Source organism: Salmo trutta, chromosome 11, assembly GCF_901001165.1.
Source record: "Salmo trutta chromosome 11, fSalTru1.1, whole genome shotgun sequence".
NCBI classification, from domain to species: Eukaryota; Metazoa; Chordata; class Actinopteri; order Salmoniformes; family Salmonidae; genus Salmo; species Salmo trutta.
In genome coordinates, this window is record NC_042967.1 from 14,449,289 (window position 1) to 14,462,748 (window position 13,460).

Here is a 13,460-nt window from a genome sequence, read left to right on the forward strand (position 1 = left end):
CAGTTTGGTCTTCATTTAAGACTCCGTTAGGCATACGTTTAGCAGTGTGGTTAGGGTAAGGTTTTACATCACATTTTAAGAAGAGATATTTCAGATTAGGGCGGGGTTTATGACTTTGTGGGTATTCAGTCTAGTGGCGAGCATGACTGGTGTCAGCAAAATCTAGCCGAATCATGCGATGTACTTACATAACTTCCTAAAAAACAGTATTGCACTAGAACTTCCACAACAAATGTTTATTAACAGTGGCTCTTTTTACTATGGCACTCATTCGCAGTTATTAACATTTGTATTAACAAAGACAGCACGTCGTACAGATATTCAAACAGCAGAGGTCTCCACGTATCCAGTTATCCCAGTGCATGAAGGAAACATGAGTAGAACATGTCAAGAAATACATTTACATTACATTTAAGTCATTTAGCAGACGCTCTTATCCAGAGCGACTTACAAATTGGATATTTATATTGGTCCATATTGTGCAATACTGAATTTAAATAGAAAACTATATTTAAGACTACTTAATATGTTTGAAGATGTTCAGTTGTTAGCTCTGAATGGGTTCCACTGACTTAAAACATGAATACAATAATGACTGGCGAGGATAAAAAGAAAAATACTACATGCTTCCCAGTTTAATCATTTCAAAAATCTCCAAACGCATCACAGTGGGTGATCGCATGGAGAAGTTTCTCCCGCAGAATGTCGATACTGCTGTAGTTAGGGAGGCATAACGTCACAGAGCAGGTTTGTGCTTTCGGATAATATTCATCAGCCTCAGTACTGCCCAAACACGTGATTTGCATCTGCAGTTTGGAGAGACTTCGACCTCTGGGCAGTCTGTCCGTTCCAGTCAGAAAAGCTAGAAGTTAGAAATTAGAGGATAATACTTATCCACTGACGAAGCATTTCTGGAGCTATACAATTATTTCAGATTAATTAACTGTCTGTTAACTCACTTAAGAACTTCTTCTTTTGCTCCTCAGAGAACTCCATGAAAACTATCCAGAAGTTCTGGATGATGTCATCTGTGGGCCTATATCCTTGATACTGGGCATTCTGTTATTGCAGAGAAAAACATAATGAAACAACCGCATGTACAGTAGACCATGCCAGTGTATTATAGCCATAGACTGTATAGTCCAAACAGAATGGGGCCAGATTTAACCACTGGGAGCATAGCGCTGCTATATAAGCTACCAAACATGTATGAACTTCCATATTATATTGCTTATGTACTTTTATGACATATCTAAGCAGGTAGAACTTTACCTCTCTCAACTTGTCCCACTCGTAGTTGTCATCTCCTTGTAGAAGTGTCATCAGCTCCTCAGGTAGAAACATCCTCCATGCCTGTATAGGGAAGCCTTTGTGGAAGCCTTTCTCAAAGTCTGCAAACTGGCTCTGCACCGACTTGTTGAGCTTCATGTCAACGTACAAGTCAACATATTTCTTCCTGTGAATGATATATGGCAGAACAATGTTTATTTATGAGTACAGAACACTTCCTGTGGAATTCTTTTGTTAATTCAAGAGATTCATAAGATTTATATGTTGATAAGATTACTGTCATCAAATATACCTGTTGACCATGGTAAGTGGGACCTTCTCTCCATTTGGTATCAGTTCTTGCCCTTTGTACTTAGAAAGACAATAAAGATTATTACAGCATCAGCTGGGGTTACCTGTGTAGGCTACCAAAAATGGCTAAAAACTATCAATTCTCTCTTACCATGAAAACCACATCCATTGCTTCAACAACCTCCTCATCTTCATCCAACACATCCTGCAAGCCCCTAATTTTAAACAAACAAACAATAAATGTGATTTGAGCAGATATATAATAGTATCTCTAAAACAACAACTACACTGTTAAAATGAAGTGCTTTGTAACACCCAAACTAGTGGCAACTGAGGAACCACCAACTTGAAGGAGACAAAACCTAAACTTTGCTGGAGTTTTGAAACACATTATCCTTAAATGTGTTGAGAGAGTAGTATGGATTCTTTAAATCAACAGCCAGCAGTTGAAGACAAACATATACAGGTACAGTTGAAGTCGGAAGTTTACATACACCTTAGCCAAATAGGAATTGTGAAACTGAGTTTAAATCTAACATTTACTCCTAGTAAAAATGTCCTGTCTTAGGTCAGTTAGGATCACTACTTTATTTTATTTTGACTTGGGTCAAACGGTTCGGCTAGCCTTCCACAAGCTTCCCACAATAAGTAGGGTGAATTTTGGCCCCTTCCTCCTGACAGAGCTGGTGTAACTGAGTCAGGTTTGTAGGCCTCCTTGCTCGCACAAGCTTTTTCAGTTCTGCCCACAAATTTTCTATAGGATTGAGGTCAGGGCTTTGTGATGGCCACTCAAATACCTTGACTTTGTTGTCCTTAAGCCATTTTGCCACATCTTTGGAAGTATGCTTGAGGTCATTGTCCATTTGGAAGACCCATTTGCAACCAAGCTTTAACTTCCTGACTGATGTCTTGAGATGTTGCTTCAATATATCCACACAATTTTCCTCCTTCATGATGCCATCTATTTTGTGAAGTGCACCAGTCCCTCCTGCAGCAAAGCACCCCCACAAGATGATGCTGCCACCCCCGTGCTTCACGGTTGGGATGGTGTTCTTCGGCTTGCAAGCCTCCCCCTTATTCCTCCAAACATAAATGGTCATTATGTCCAAACAGTTCTCTCTTTGTTTCATCAGACCAGAGGACATTTCTCCAAAACGTACAATCTTTGTCCCCATGTGCAGTTGCAAACCGTAGTGTGGCTTTTTATGGCGGTTTTGGAGCAGTGGCTTCTTCCTTGCTGAGCGGCCTTTCGGGTTATGTCGATATAGGACTCGTTTTACTGTGGATATAGATAATTTTGCACCTGTTTCCTCCAGCATCTTCACAAGGTTCTTTGCTGATGTTCCGGGATTGATTTGCACTTTTCGCACCAAAGTACGTTCATCTCTAGGAGACAGAACGCGTCTCCTTCCTGAGCGGTATGATGGCTATGTAACCAATGTGAAATGGCTAGCTAGTTAGCAGTGGTGCGCGCTAATAGCATTTCAATCAGTGACGTCACTCTCTCTGAGACTTGAAGTAGGGTTTCCCCTTGCGTTGCAAGGGCCGTGGCTTTTGTGGCGCGATGGGTAACGATGCTTCATGGGGTGTCAGTTGTTGATGTGTGCAAGGGTCCCTGGTTCGAGCCCAGGTTGGGGCGAAGAGAGGGACGGAACCTACACTGTTACAGCTGTGTGGTCCTGTTTTTTATACTTGCATACTATTGTTTGTACAGATGAACGTGGTACCTTCAGCCGTTTGGAAATTGCTCCCAAGGATGAACCAGACTTGTGGAGGTCTACAATTTTTTTCTGAGGTCTTGGCTGATTTCTTTTGATTTTCCCATGATGTCAAGCAAAGAGGCACTGAGTGTGAAGGTAGGCCTTGAAATACATCCACAGGTACACCTCCAATTTACTCAAATGATGTCAGTTAGCCTATCAGAAGCTTTTAAAGCCAATACATCATTTTCTGGAATTTTCAAAGCTATTTAAAGGCACAGTCAATTTAGTGTATGTAAACTTCTGACCCACAGGAATTGTGATACAGTGAATTATAAGTGAAATAATCTGTCTGTAAGCAATTGTTGGAAAAATGATGTGTCATGCAGAAAGTAGATGTCCTAACCCACTTGCCAAAACTATAGTTTATTAACAAAAAATTTGTGGAGTGGTTGAAAAATGAGTTTTAATGACTCCAACCTAAGTGTAAACTTCTGACTTCAACTGTAACTGACAAAATAATGGAAACACTTGGATAAATGAGGGATACAAAGTATATTGAAAGCAGGTGCTTTCACGTGTGTGGTTCCTGAGTTGACTAAGTAATTAACATCCCATCATGCTGAGGGTCATGTATAAAATGCCCAGTTGCCCATTATTTTGGCTACCATGGCTAGGAGAAGAGATTTCAGTGGCATTGAAAGAGGGGTCTCAAAGGAGTATAGGGGGTTTAAAACCTCTACAGGATCGGTGTCCCGACCTCAGGATGGTTGAGCTAACGTACACTAATGCGATTAGCATGAGGGTGTAAGTAACAAGAACATTTCCCAGGACATAGACATATCGGATAGTCAGAAAGCTTAAATTCTTGTTAATCTAACTGCACTGTCCAATTTACAGTAGCTATTACAGTGAAAGAATACCATGCTATTGTTTGAGGAGAGTGCACAGTTATGAACTTGAAAATGTATTAATAAACCAATTAGGCACATTTGGCAGTCTTGATGCAACATTTTGAACATAAATACAATGGTTCATTGGATCAGTCTTAAACGTTGCACATACACTGATGCCATCTAGTGGCCAAAATATAAATTGTGCTTGGGCTGGAATAATACATTATAGCCTTTCTCTTGCGTTTCAAAGATGAAGGTACAAAAAATACCAAAAAATGCATGTCTTTTTCTTTGTATTACCTTTTACCAGATCTAATGTGTTATATTATCCTACATTCATTTCACATTTTCACACACTTCAAAGTGTTTCCTTTCAAATGGTATCAAGAATATGCATATCCTTGCTTCAGGTCCTGAGCTACAGGCAGTTAGTTTGGGTATATCATTTTAGGCAAAAATTTAAATAAAGGGGCAGATCCTTCTTAAGTTAAAGTATGTGTGTGTGTGTCTCAGTAAACCAGATTTCAACCCAATTGAACACTTATGGGAGATTCTGGAGCGGCGACTGAGACAGCGTTTTCCTCCGCCATCAACAAAACACCAAATTATGGAATGTCTCGTGGAAGAATGGTGTCGCATCACTCCAATAGAGTTCCAGACACTTGTAGAATCTATGCCAAGGTGCATTGAAGTAGGTTTGGTGATTTGTGGTGGCTCAAAGCCCTATTAAAGGCCCAGTGCAGTAAAAAACATGATTTTCCTTATATATTTCCACATTATCATAATTCACGTTTAGTGTAAGTTTTGTTGGGATGGAGTTTTGGCCTTCCAAAACTCCATCAGATGATCAGACATCACCATGAAGTAAATTAGTTAATAGTCCAATAAGAAAGAACGTTCCAAACCTCTCTGCCAATAACAGCACATTTCCACTCAGACCACTCTCAGACAGTCCTAAGAAGCAATTTTTTTTCTCTTTTTGACCATTTTAATTGAAAACAATCACAGTAAGGTGCTTAATTGTTACCCAGATATGATTTGATAGTGAGATAAAAAAAAAAACGGTTGCATTGGAACTTTAATACACTTTATGTTGGTGTTTCCTTTATTTTGGCAGCAACCTGTATATCTTTTTCAGCAGAATAATTGTACCTTGCTTCAGTTGGAGACAGCTCTTTAAGGTCATCCAATGTTGTAGTCAGACCCAGAAGCTTCTTGAAGAGAGCCAGAGGGAAGCAGAGGTTCAGAACACACTGACTAAACAGGGCCTTCCCACAGAGCAGCCCAAGTAAGTAGAATTCATCAGTGATACCGCCGTCCTATGGATTGAAAAAAACAGAATGCCATAATCTAATCAGAACTTTCAATATTTAACAGTACAATATAAGTATAACAGATAATATACATTTCTAAGAATGGATATTTCTAAGTTAGTAAATAAAACAAACATTGTGGGGGAAAGATGGAGTTAAATCTGGGAACAATTTGTAATTGAATATGGAACATACATCTGTTGTGAACCATGCTAGTCCAGACTCGTAAACCTCCAGTGTCTTTGGTTCCATTTTGAGAAGTTCCCTCCCCAGGAGCCTGAAGAATTCCAGTGAAACGCCACCTTCATCCACACCATTCTCTGCTTGAAACTTCACCTGGAGACCAAAAAAATACGCTATTTACTCCTAAATAAGGATTAGGAAATGAAAATACTTTTCCTAATACATAGGTAGATGTTAAAATAAGTACCAAGTCCTGGTGTTTGTATTACTTGTTTAATCAGTACTCTTTTCTCAGTTCAGTTCTTATTTATAGCTACAAAGTAAAAATAAACATTTTACACACAAAAAAATACGATAAAACCTAGCTAACAACAACCTTCAAAGGCATTGTGAAGTCGTGCCCACTTTGTCGAAGGTGCTGGAAAGCATCTTCCAGTGCTGTCTCTCTGCTCACATGTATTGTAGGGATCCAAAAGGCTAAATGTCCATGGATGGCAAACTAAAAAAAGGAACACATTTGAGATATGGCAACATTTAGCCTTCATTTTCAAATCTGATAGCAGTGTAGTAAATGAATGTGGTACCTTTTTTTAATAAACACCACATTTGGAAACAACTTACGCTGTAATTGAGTTCCAATTGATAAACTATACATTTAGCCTCTGTGTTGAAGATGCAAGATTGCCGGTGACATGAATAAAAGAATGCCTGGCATAAGAAAGAAATTAGTTAATCGACAATGTCAATGAATATTTCAAATAATCTATTCTGAATTCAATTGATTGGTGTTGACTTTCATTGCTTACCTCGGGAAGATCTAGGTAGTCATAATATACAATTGTGTTGAGCATCTAAAGAGGATTCGAAATTACAAAATCATTTTCCACTCTTTGTAGATTCCAGAGACATCATTAACATAATTACCCATTTTCATACCAACCTGCATTAATTTTATGAGATAGGCTACTCACATTCTGAAGCATTTGATTGGCTCGGTTGATGTGGAAATTGCTTGCCGCAATTTTGATGCGTCTGTTGCAGTTGACCTGAACAAAAGAGGTTAAGGGAGCATACAAAATTGCACCGTTTTTCCCCATACATACATATGCAGTGCCTTCAGAAAGTATTCACACCCCTTGACTTTTTTCACATTTTGCTGTGTTACAGCCTGAATTTCAAATTGATAAAATATAGATTTTTTTTGGTCACTGGCCAACACACAATACCCCATATGTCAAAGTAGACTTATGTTTTAGGGAATTTTTACAAATGAATGAAACATTTAAAGCTGAAATGTCTTGAGTCAATAACTATTCAACCCCTTTGTTATGACCTAAATAAGTTCAGGAGTAAACATTTGTTTACTTGTTTACAACTTAAACAAATAATAAGTTGCATGGACTCACTCTGTGTGTAGTAAGGATTTTTGAATGACTACCTTATCTCTGTACCCCACACATACAAGTCAACACCAATTAATTCAATTCAGAATAGATTCTTTGACATATTCATTGACATTGTCAATTAACTAATTTCTTTCTTATGCCAGGGCTTCTGTTCCAATCTGTAAGGTCCCTCAGCCGAGCAGTACATTTCAAACAGATTCAAGCACAAAGACCAGGGAAGTTTTCCAATGCCTCGCAAGGAAGGGTAAAAAAACAAAAACAAAACAGACAATGAATATCTCTTTGAGCATGGTGAAGTTATTAACTACACTTTGGATGGTGTATCAATACACCTAGTCACTATAAAGATACAGGTGTCCTTCCTAACTCAGTTGCTGGAGAGGAAGGAAACTGCTCAGAGATTTCACCATGAGGCAAATGGTGATTCTAAAACAGTTACAGTTTAATGGCTGTGATAGAAGAAAACTGAGGATGGATCAACAACATTGCAGTTAATCCACAATACTAACCTAAATGACAGAGTGAAAAGAAGGAAGCCTGTACAGAATATGAATATTCCAAAACATGCATCCTGTTTGCAACAAGGCACTAAAGTAATACTGCTAAAACAAATGTGGCAAAGCAATTAACTTTTTGTCCTGAATACAAACTATTATGTTTCGGGAAAATCCAATACAACACATTACTAAGGACCACTCTCCATATTTTCAAGCATAGTGGTGGCTGCATTATGTTATGGAAATGCTTGTAATCGTTGAGGACTCAGGAGTTTTTCAGGATAAAAAAAGAAACGGAATGAAGCTAAGCACAGGCAATCTGGTTCAGTCTGTGTTCCACCAGACACTGGGAGATGAATTCCCCTTTCATCAGGACAACAACCTAAAACACAAGGCCAAATCTACACTGGAATTGCTTACCAAGAATACAGTGAATGTTCCTGAGTAGGTGAGTTACAGTTTTGAGTTAAATCTACTTGAAAATATATGGCAAGACCTGAAAATGGTTGTCTAGCAATAAAGAACAACACATTTGACAGAGCTTGAATACTTTTTAAAAGAATAATGGGCAAATGTTGCACAATCCAGGTGTGGAGAGCTCGTAAAGACTTACCCAAAAAGACTCACAGCTGTAATCGCTGTCAAAGGTGCTTCTACAAAGTATTGATCAAGGTGTGAATACTTAGGTAAATTAAATATTTCTGTACTTCATTTTCAATAAATTTGCAAACATTTCTAAAAACATGTTTTCACTTTATAATAATGGGGTATTGTGTGTAGATGGTGGAGGGGGGAAACAATATTTAATTCATTTTGAATTCAGGCTGTAACACAACAAAATGTGGAATAAGTCAAGAGGTATGAATACTTTCTGAAAGGCACCCAATTATGGCAATGGATGTTTACCTCATACAGCCTCTCCATAACCTTTACAGTCCCTTCAAATGTTTCTTTAACATCACAGACCTCCTCTGCCATCATACGGAGATACTCTGCTGACACATAGTGGAATGTTTTCACCAGAGTTCTGAAGGGGGTGTCGGGAAGTGTCGACCATAGGCCCTCTGTTGGAATTAGACAAGAGTTTAGTTAATACTACAGCAATACTACTGCTATATCTTAAAAAGAGAGGCGAAGAGGAGAGAAGTCAAGACAAGAGAAGAGAAGAGAAAGAAGAAATGGTGTATTGATGGATGGTGACTTTACCAAGGACCTGGAACTTGTCTGGGTTCAGTCTGAGGATGGCAAAAACAAAGGCTCCAATAATGTCTATGCGATGTTGTTTTAGGAGAACTCTCAGGAGCTCGGGGATGATGAGGTACACCCTCAGACCCTCCACACCAATGGGATCCTTACTCAGGGAGGGAAGGAGTATGCGCTGGACGACATCTTCAACCTTGAACCATGACAGGAGTGCTTGTGGGTCACAACTAAATTACTTATCGTGGCTTACAGTATCAATGACTGGTCAAATTGAATATCAAGGACAACAAACAGAAAATAAGTATTTGATCATAAAGATAATATATGAAATGATACCTCAGCCAGAACTTTATCCTTTTGAGCCAGCTTTTGAAAAGCCAGTCGGGCGAATGACAAGTCCAGGCCAGAGTGCTTCAGTGAGGTTTGGTAATGTTTGTCACGGCTAGTGATTGATGATATCAATAAATACTATTAAATATGCAACAATAAAAAGTATTCAATAATGTGATAAAACATTAATGGATAGGCAGTGAGTTCTTACCTTTTGTCCAGGAAGCTCCCATTTAAACATGATGCAGAAGAGAACGTTTTTGTGATTTCCCTGAAAATAAAAGTGAAGAATGTTATAGTTCAGTGTATGTAAGTTCTGAGACCTTCATCTTTTCAGTAGTTGTTGTGTCACTGACTCATGTATGTTTGTGTTGCCTTGTCCACTTATCAACCATCATGAGTTGCGTATTTGTATTGAGCCTGGGGATCAGGTTTATTTGTATCATACTAACTTCTGTATCTTCTTCCATGATGTTGAGTCACAGTCCGAGATCCATCTGTTAATGATGTCACCATCTAATGTTTGAGTCACTTTTCCGAGATTGGAGTCATTCAACCCTTTTCCTGATTCCTGTAATAACAATTTTATGCACTGCATTAAAACAATGTTAAGTACTAAGGACAAACAGAACAAACTAACTGTACACTTTTAACTGTAAACACATTACTTGAGCAGAGCTGCACAAGGCAAAAGAATGGTTTCCTCCAGCAAAGGTTTGTTCAATTTGCTGGTCATCAATGCGGCCTGAAAATGACCCAAAACAGTCACGATGTTATAAACCTGTTATTTGATCATTTCATAGAGACCAACATTTCTGCCTAAGTACTGTATTGCATTTTAATTAGGTTATGTTATGCAAAGGAAAGGAATGTTTTAATTACCCTGTGGTAGCTGTACTGGCAGAGGCACAGACTGATCCATCTTGACTCCATTTCCCAGCTGCCCTTGCTCTCCACGCCCAAATGAGTAGATCTTTTTGAAGGAGCCCACAAACGCCAATGTGTGGTTTCTAATTTGACAAACAGGATTGTAGGTAAAGGAAAAAAATCACAAATCAACTGTGATCCCTAAGAATGGATATATCCCAGAATACACCCAGTGTCACTCCAAGATTGATCTTACCATCCAAGCTACATCCATTGATCTTTGTCTGACTATGTATGATTGTACAGAGATTCACATGACTTCTATCAATCAATCAATCTAGTAACTACATACCTTCCACAGGCTATCTGGGTCACCTTTGCCCCCCAGAGTTCGGCCACCAGTCGAGGTCGTAGTTCATTTCTGAGAGAGTTGTGTCCAAGCTGTCCATGTCGACCCGAGCCAAATGTGAACACTAAACCTCCCTAGAACAAAACCATTCACACAGTTATCATGATGATGTGTTCGGCTCCTGTTGTTGATATGAATGTTTCTACTGTGTGTGATGGCAACCAGCAAGACATCATTGGTCCAAACATTCTTTAGATCTTAATGGTACTGGGAGTAAAAACATAGTATCAGTTGGAAATATTGTTGTGTAAAAAACGTCAGAACCTTTGTCAGAATGGCAGTATGCTCCACTCCACAGGAAACAGTAATGGTCTTCTTTAGATTCAGGCAATCAACAGGAGCTGGAGCAGGTCTGTCTGTAGAAAATAGATTTGACAGATTTTTTTCTTTGCTTGTCTTTTTCTGTTTTGGCTATTGTAAAAAGAAAAATCTATTAAAAAGAAAATCTATATATACTATTTGACATTAAATTATCAGATCTACTCATACTGTCTGCTTCAAACATATCAAATGTACTACTTTTCTTTATAAGATACCAACTATTAATGAAAATGCATTAGCATAGTAATATTTGTGTATACAGTACCTATTGTGTCCCCCAGTCCCAGCTGCCCGGTGCTGTTCTTGCCCCAGCTGAACACGGCTCCAGAGAGGGACAGGGCGAAGCTGTGGTCTCCCCCAGCGGTGATCTGAGCCAGGGGGATTCCTGACAGAGACTTGACAGGCTGGGGAGACAAGGTGCTGGGCTCTCCCTTCCCCAAACCCAGCTGTCCGCTGGAGTTCTGGCCCCACGTGAACACATTACCATCTAATGGAAGGTAAAATAACATTTGTACATAGGAAATCTCCCAGGACACATGCTGCATTGTTAGAGTATGTGATAAATGTAGTTTTATTTTAAATGTCTATTGTGAACCTTCTCAAACTCTTTTTTTTCACCTTTTATTTCTGCCCTTTTCTGCACTATGAACTTTTGGGCATGATGATGTCCCAATAAAACATCTCTATTTTAGGATTAAAGCCTCAGTTGATTTTTTATTAGAAGAATTGACAGTGTGCGGGTCTCCATCTCTTCCAGTATTCTCATGTTGATATCTATGTACCTGGAACAGAGACTATTTGGTATAAAGGACATTCAAAGAGCACAGACAGCCTCCTATCATATCCCGTCTCAAACTGAGTGATTTAGAATGTAATTGTTTACCTTGGGTTAGTGCAATGGAATGCTGGTCTCCACATGCAACCTGAATTACCTGATTCAAGTTACCCACTGGTCTGAGAAAACACAGACAACCAAAAGTAATCATTACAATATGGTCAATTACTACAATTGACAGAAGCCACTAAAAATGTGAGTAGGCCTAAGCCAAGAGGTGTGTCATGTCAGTCAAGCACCCACCTGGGAACATTGGACGATTGGGTGAGGCAGAAAACTCTGCCCTCTTCAGACAGTAAAATAATATGTGCATCACCGCAACTCAGAGCCAGAATCTTCTCCCTGCACTCCACACTCTCTACACACATGAAATAAATGTATTATCTAGCTTAAAGGGGCAATTAGCAGTTACTTCCTGCAATTTTTATAATATGTACCCATTGATTCTTGAAGAATAACTTATAAATGCCTCATGAGCTTACTTCAACTGTCCTACCCTATCAGAACCCAAAATATAAGCTTGTTTTACTCCAATGTTTGTAAACAATGTGCATGTAAACAAACACTGTATAGTCTCAAAACATTGTTAAACTATAATTTTGATACCATGGATGGTTAATCCTTCAATAGCGCTATCTATGAATTTGAGAGTGGTTACATATCTCAAGCCCCATGCCTCAGCTTGTTACAGAAACGGGTGGGGAGGACGCTTTGTTATTGTTTCACCTGCTGATTGCCGCTTTAAACATTTTGTTTAAGCAGTTCAGTAAAGAAGTGGGCTCTGGTGGTGGGGAAAAACATATAGGTGCTTACTCAGTTTTCCTGTGATCCTTCTCCCATCGTTGTCCTCTTGCATCCGAGCGACGGACACTTGTTTCCCATTATTTCTGATGAACGCGAGCACTTTATTACCTACAGAAAGATGCGTAATTGGAGATTTCATGTGTATGAAATTTACGCAACCGTCCGTGTTCGCCTTTACCAAACCATTCGATTTCACTGAACCGAAGCCATTGGGGGTGTTTTCTCCCCACGAAAACATTGTAAATGTGTTATTATTATCGCCGTCTAAACGTATCCATAATCAGCAAACCATAATCAGCTAATCTTGATGGAACACAGGACGGTCATTCTGCGCCCTGGGAGTCAGTGCGTTCTAAAGCGATGAACGAAACCATATGACATATCTGTAAAAGAAACAGCAAGAAACGAAAACGAAACCTAAATCGGCATTTTCCTCCAAACAGAAACGTATGCCACAATGGGAATGGCCTGAGTAAACGAAAATATCAGGTTGGCACATATGGGATATCAGTATCAGTAACCAATATCAGGTTGGCAGTGGGACAGGTTAGAGGTAAAGTATTTTAAACAAACAACACAGCTAGCACATTTGGTTCCTTGGAAGTTGTTCGAAAGTACTTTTTTTGTTTCCCATTGGTTCTGGGGACAAAGCCATACGTTTCCTGACAGTGAAAACAGAATGTTTTTTTAAACATTCTGAGAATGGAAGTGAAAATGTTGCCTGTTCCGGGAACTTACATTTTTAGGTTGCAGGGAGGTTCTTCTATGGTTCCCTGAACATTTTCCTGGGATGTTTTATTACCGTTCTGAGAACAGAAATTATAGGGTAATTAAATAATGTCCTGAGACTGTTTCAAAGACTTTTAATAACACTGCTAGTTTAGGTTAACTGTTTTGAACTCCAAGCACAATTCATTTGCTTAAGCATTAATCATGCAAACCCATTAATTTTTTTATGTGGCATGGTGTCAGTGAGATTCAAACCTATGATCTCTCTGCTTTCTAGCCATGGAATTAGTCCACTGCACCACTAGGATGGAGCAAGCATGCCATGTTCTTTTAACTCATAGAAAGCTGTTCATTTTAGTCTATTCAAACAGACCCCATTTCAAAGG

The 13,460-nt window shown here is 39.0% G+C and overlaps 1 protein-coding gene across 1 annotated transcript; it reads right to left on the minus strand.

Moving 5' to 3' along the window:
- Window positions 1-221: 221 nt before the first annotated feature.
- On the minus strand, window positions 222-12,831 carry LOC115202264 (probable E3 ubiquitin-protein ligase HERC3). The gene is made up of 24 exons (XM_029766288.1): window positions 12,355-12,831; window positions 11,785-11,899; window positions 11,590-11,660; window positions 10,972-11,193; window positions 10,650-10,741; window positions 10,329-10,459; window positions 9,992-10,119; window positions 9,778-9,854; window positions 9,562-9,680; window positions 9,321-9,380; window positions 9,116-9,221; window positions 8,783-8,972; window positions 8,483-8,640; window positions 6,645-6,719; window positions 6,480-6,524; window positions 6,295-6,381; window positions 6,050-6,172; window positions 5,686-5,826; window positions 5,330-5,496; window positions 1,733-1,796; window positions 1,583-1,641; window positions 1,273-1,456; window positions 960-1,059; window positions 222-862 (listed from the first exon to the last, which is right to left on the minus strand). Exons 1-24 carry the CDS (start codon window positions 12,581-12,583, stop codon window positions 645-647), a joined length of 2,961 nt encoding a protein of 986 aa, XP_029622148.1. The 5' UTR covers window positions 12,584-12,831; the 3' UTR covers window positions 222-644.
- Window positions 12,832-13,460: the final 629 nt, after the last annotated feature.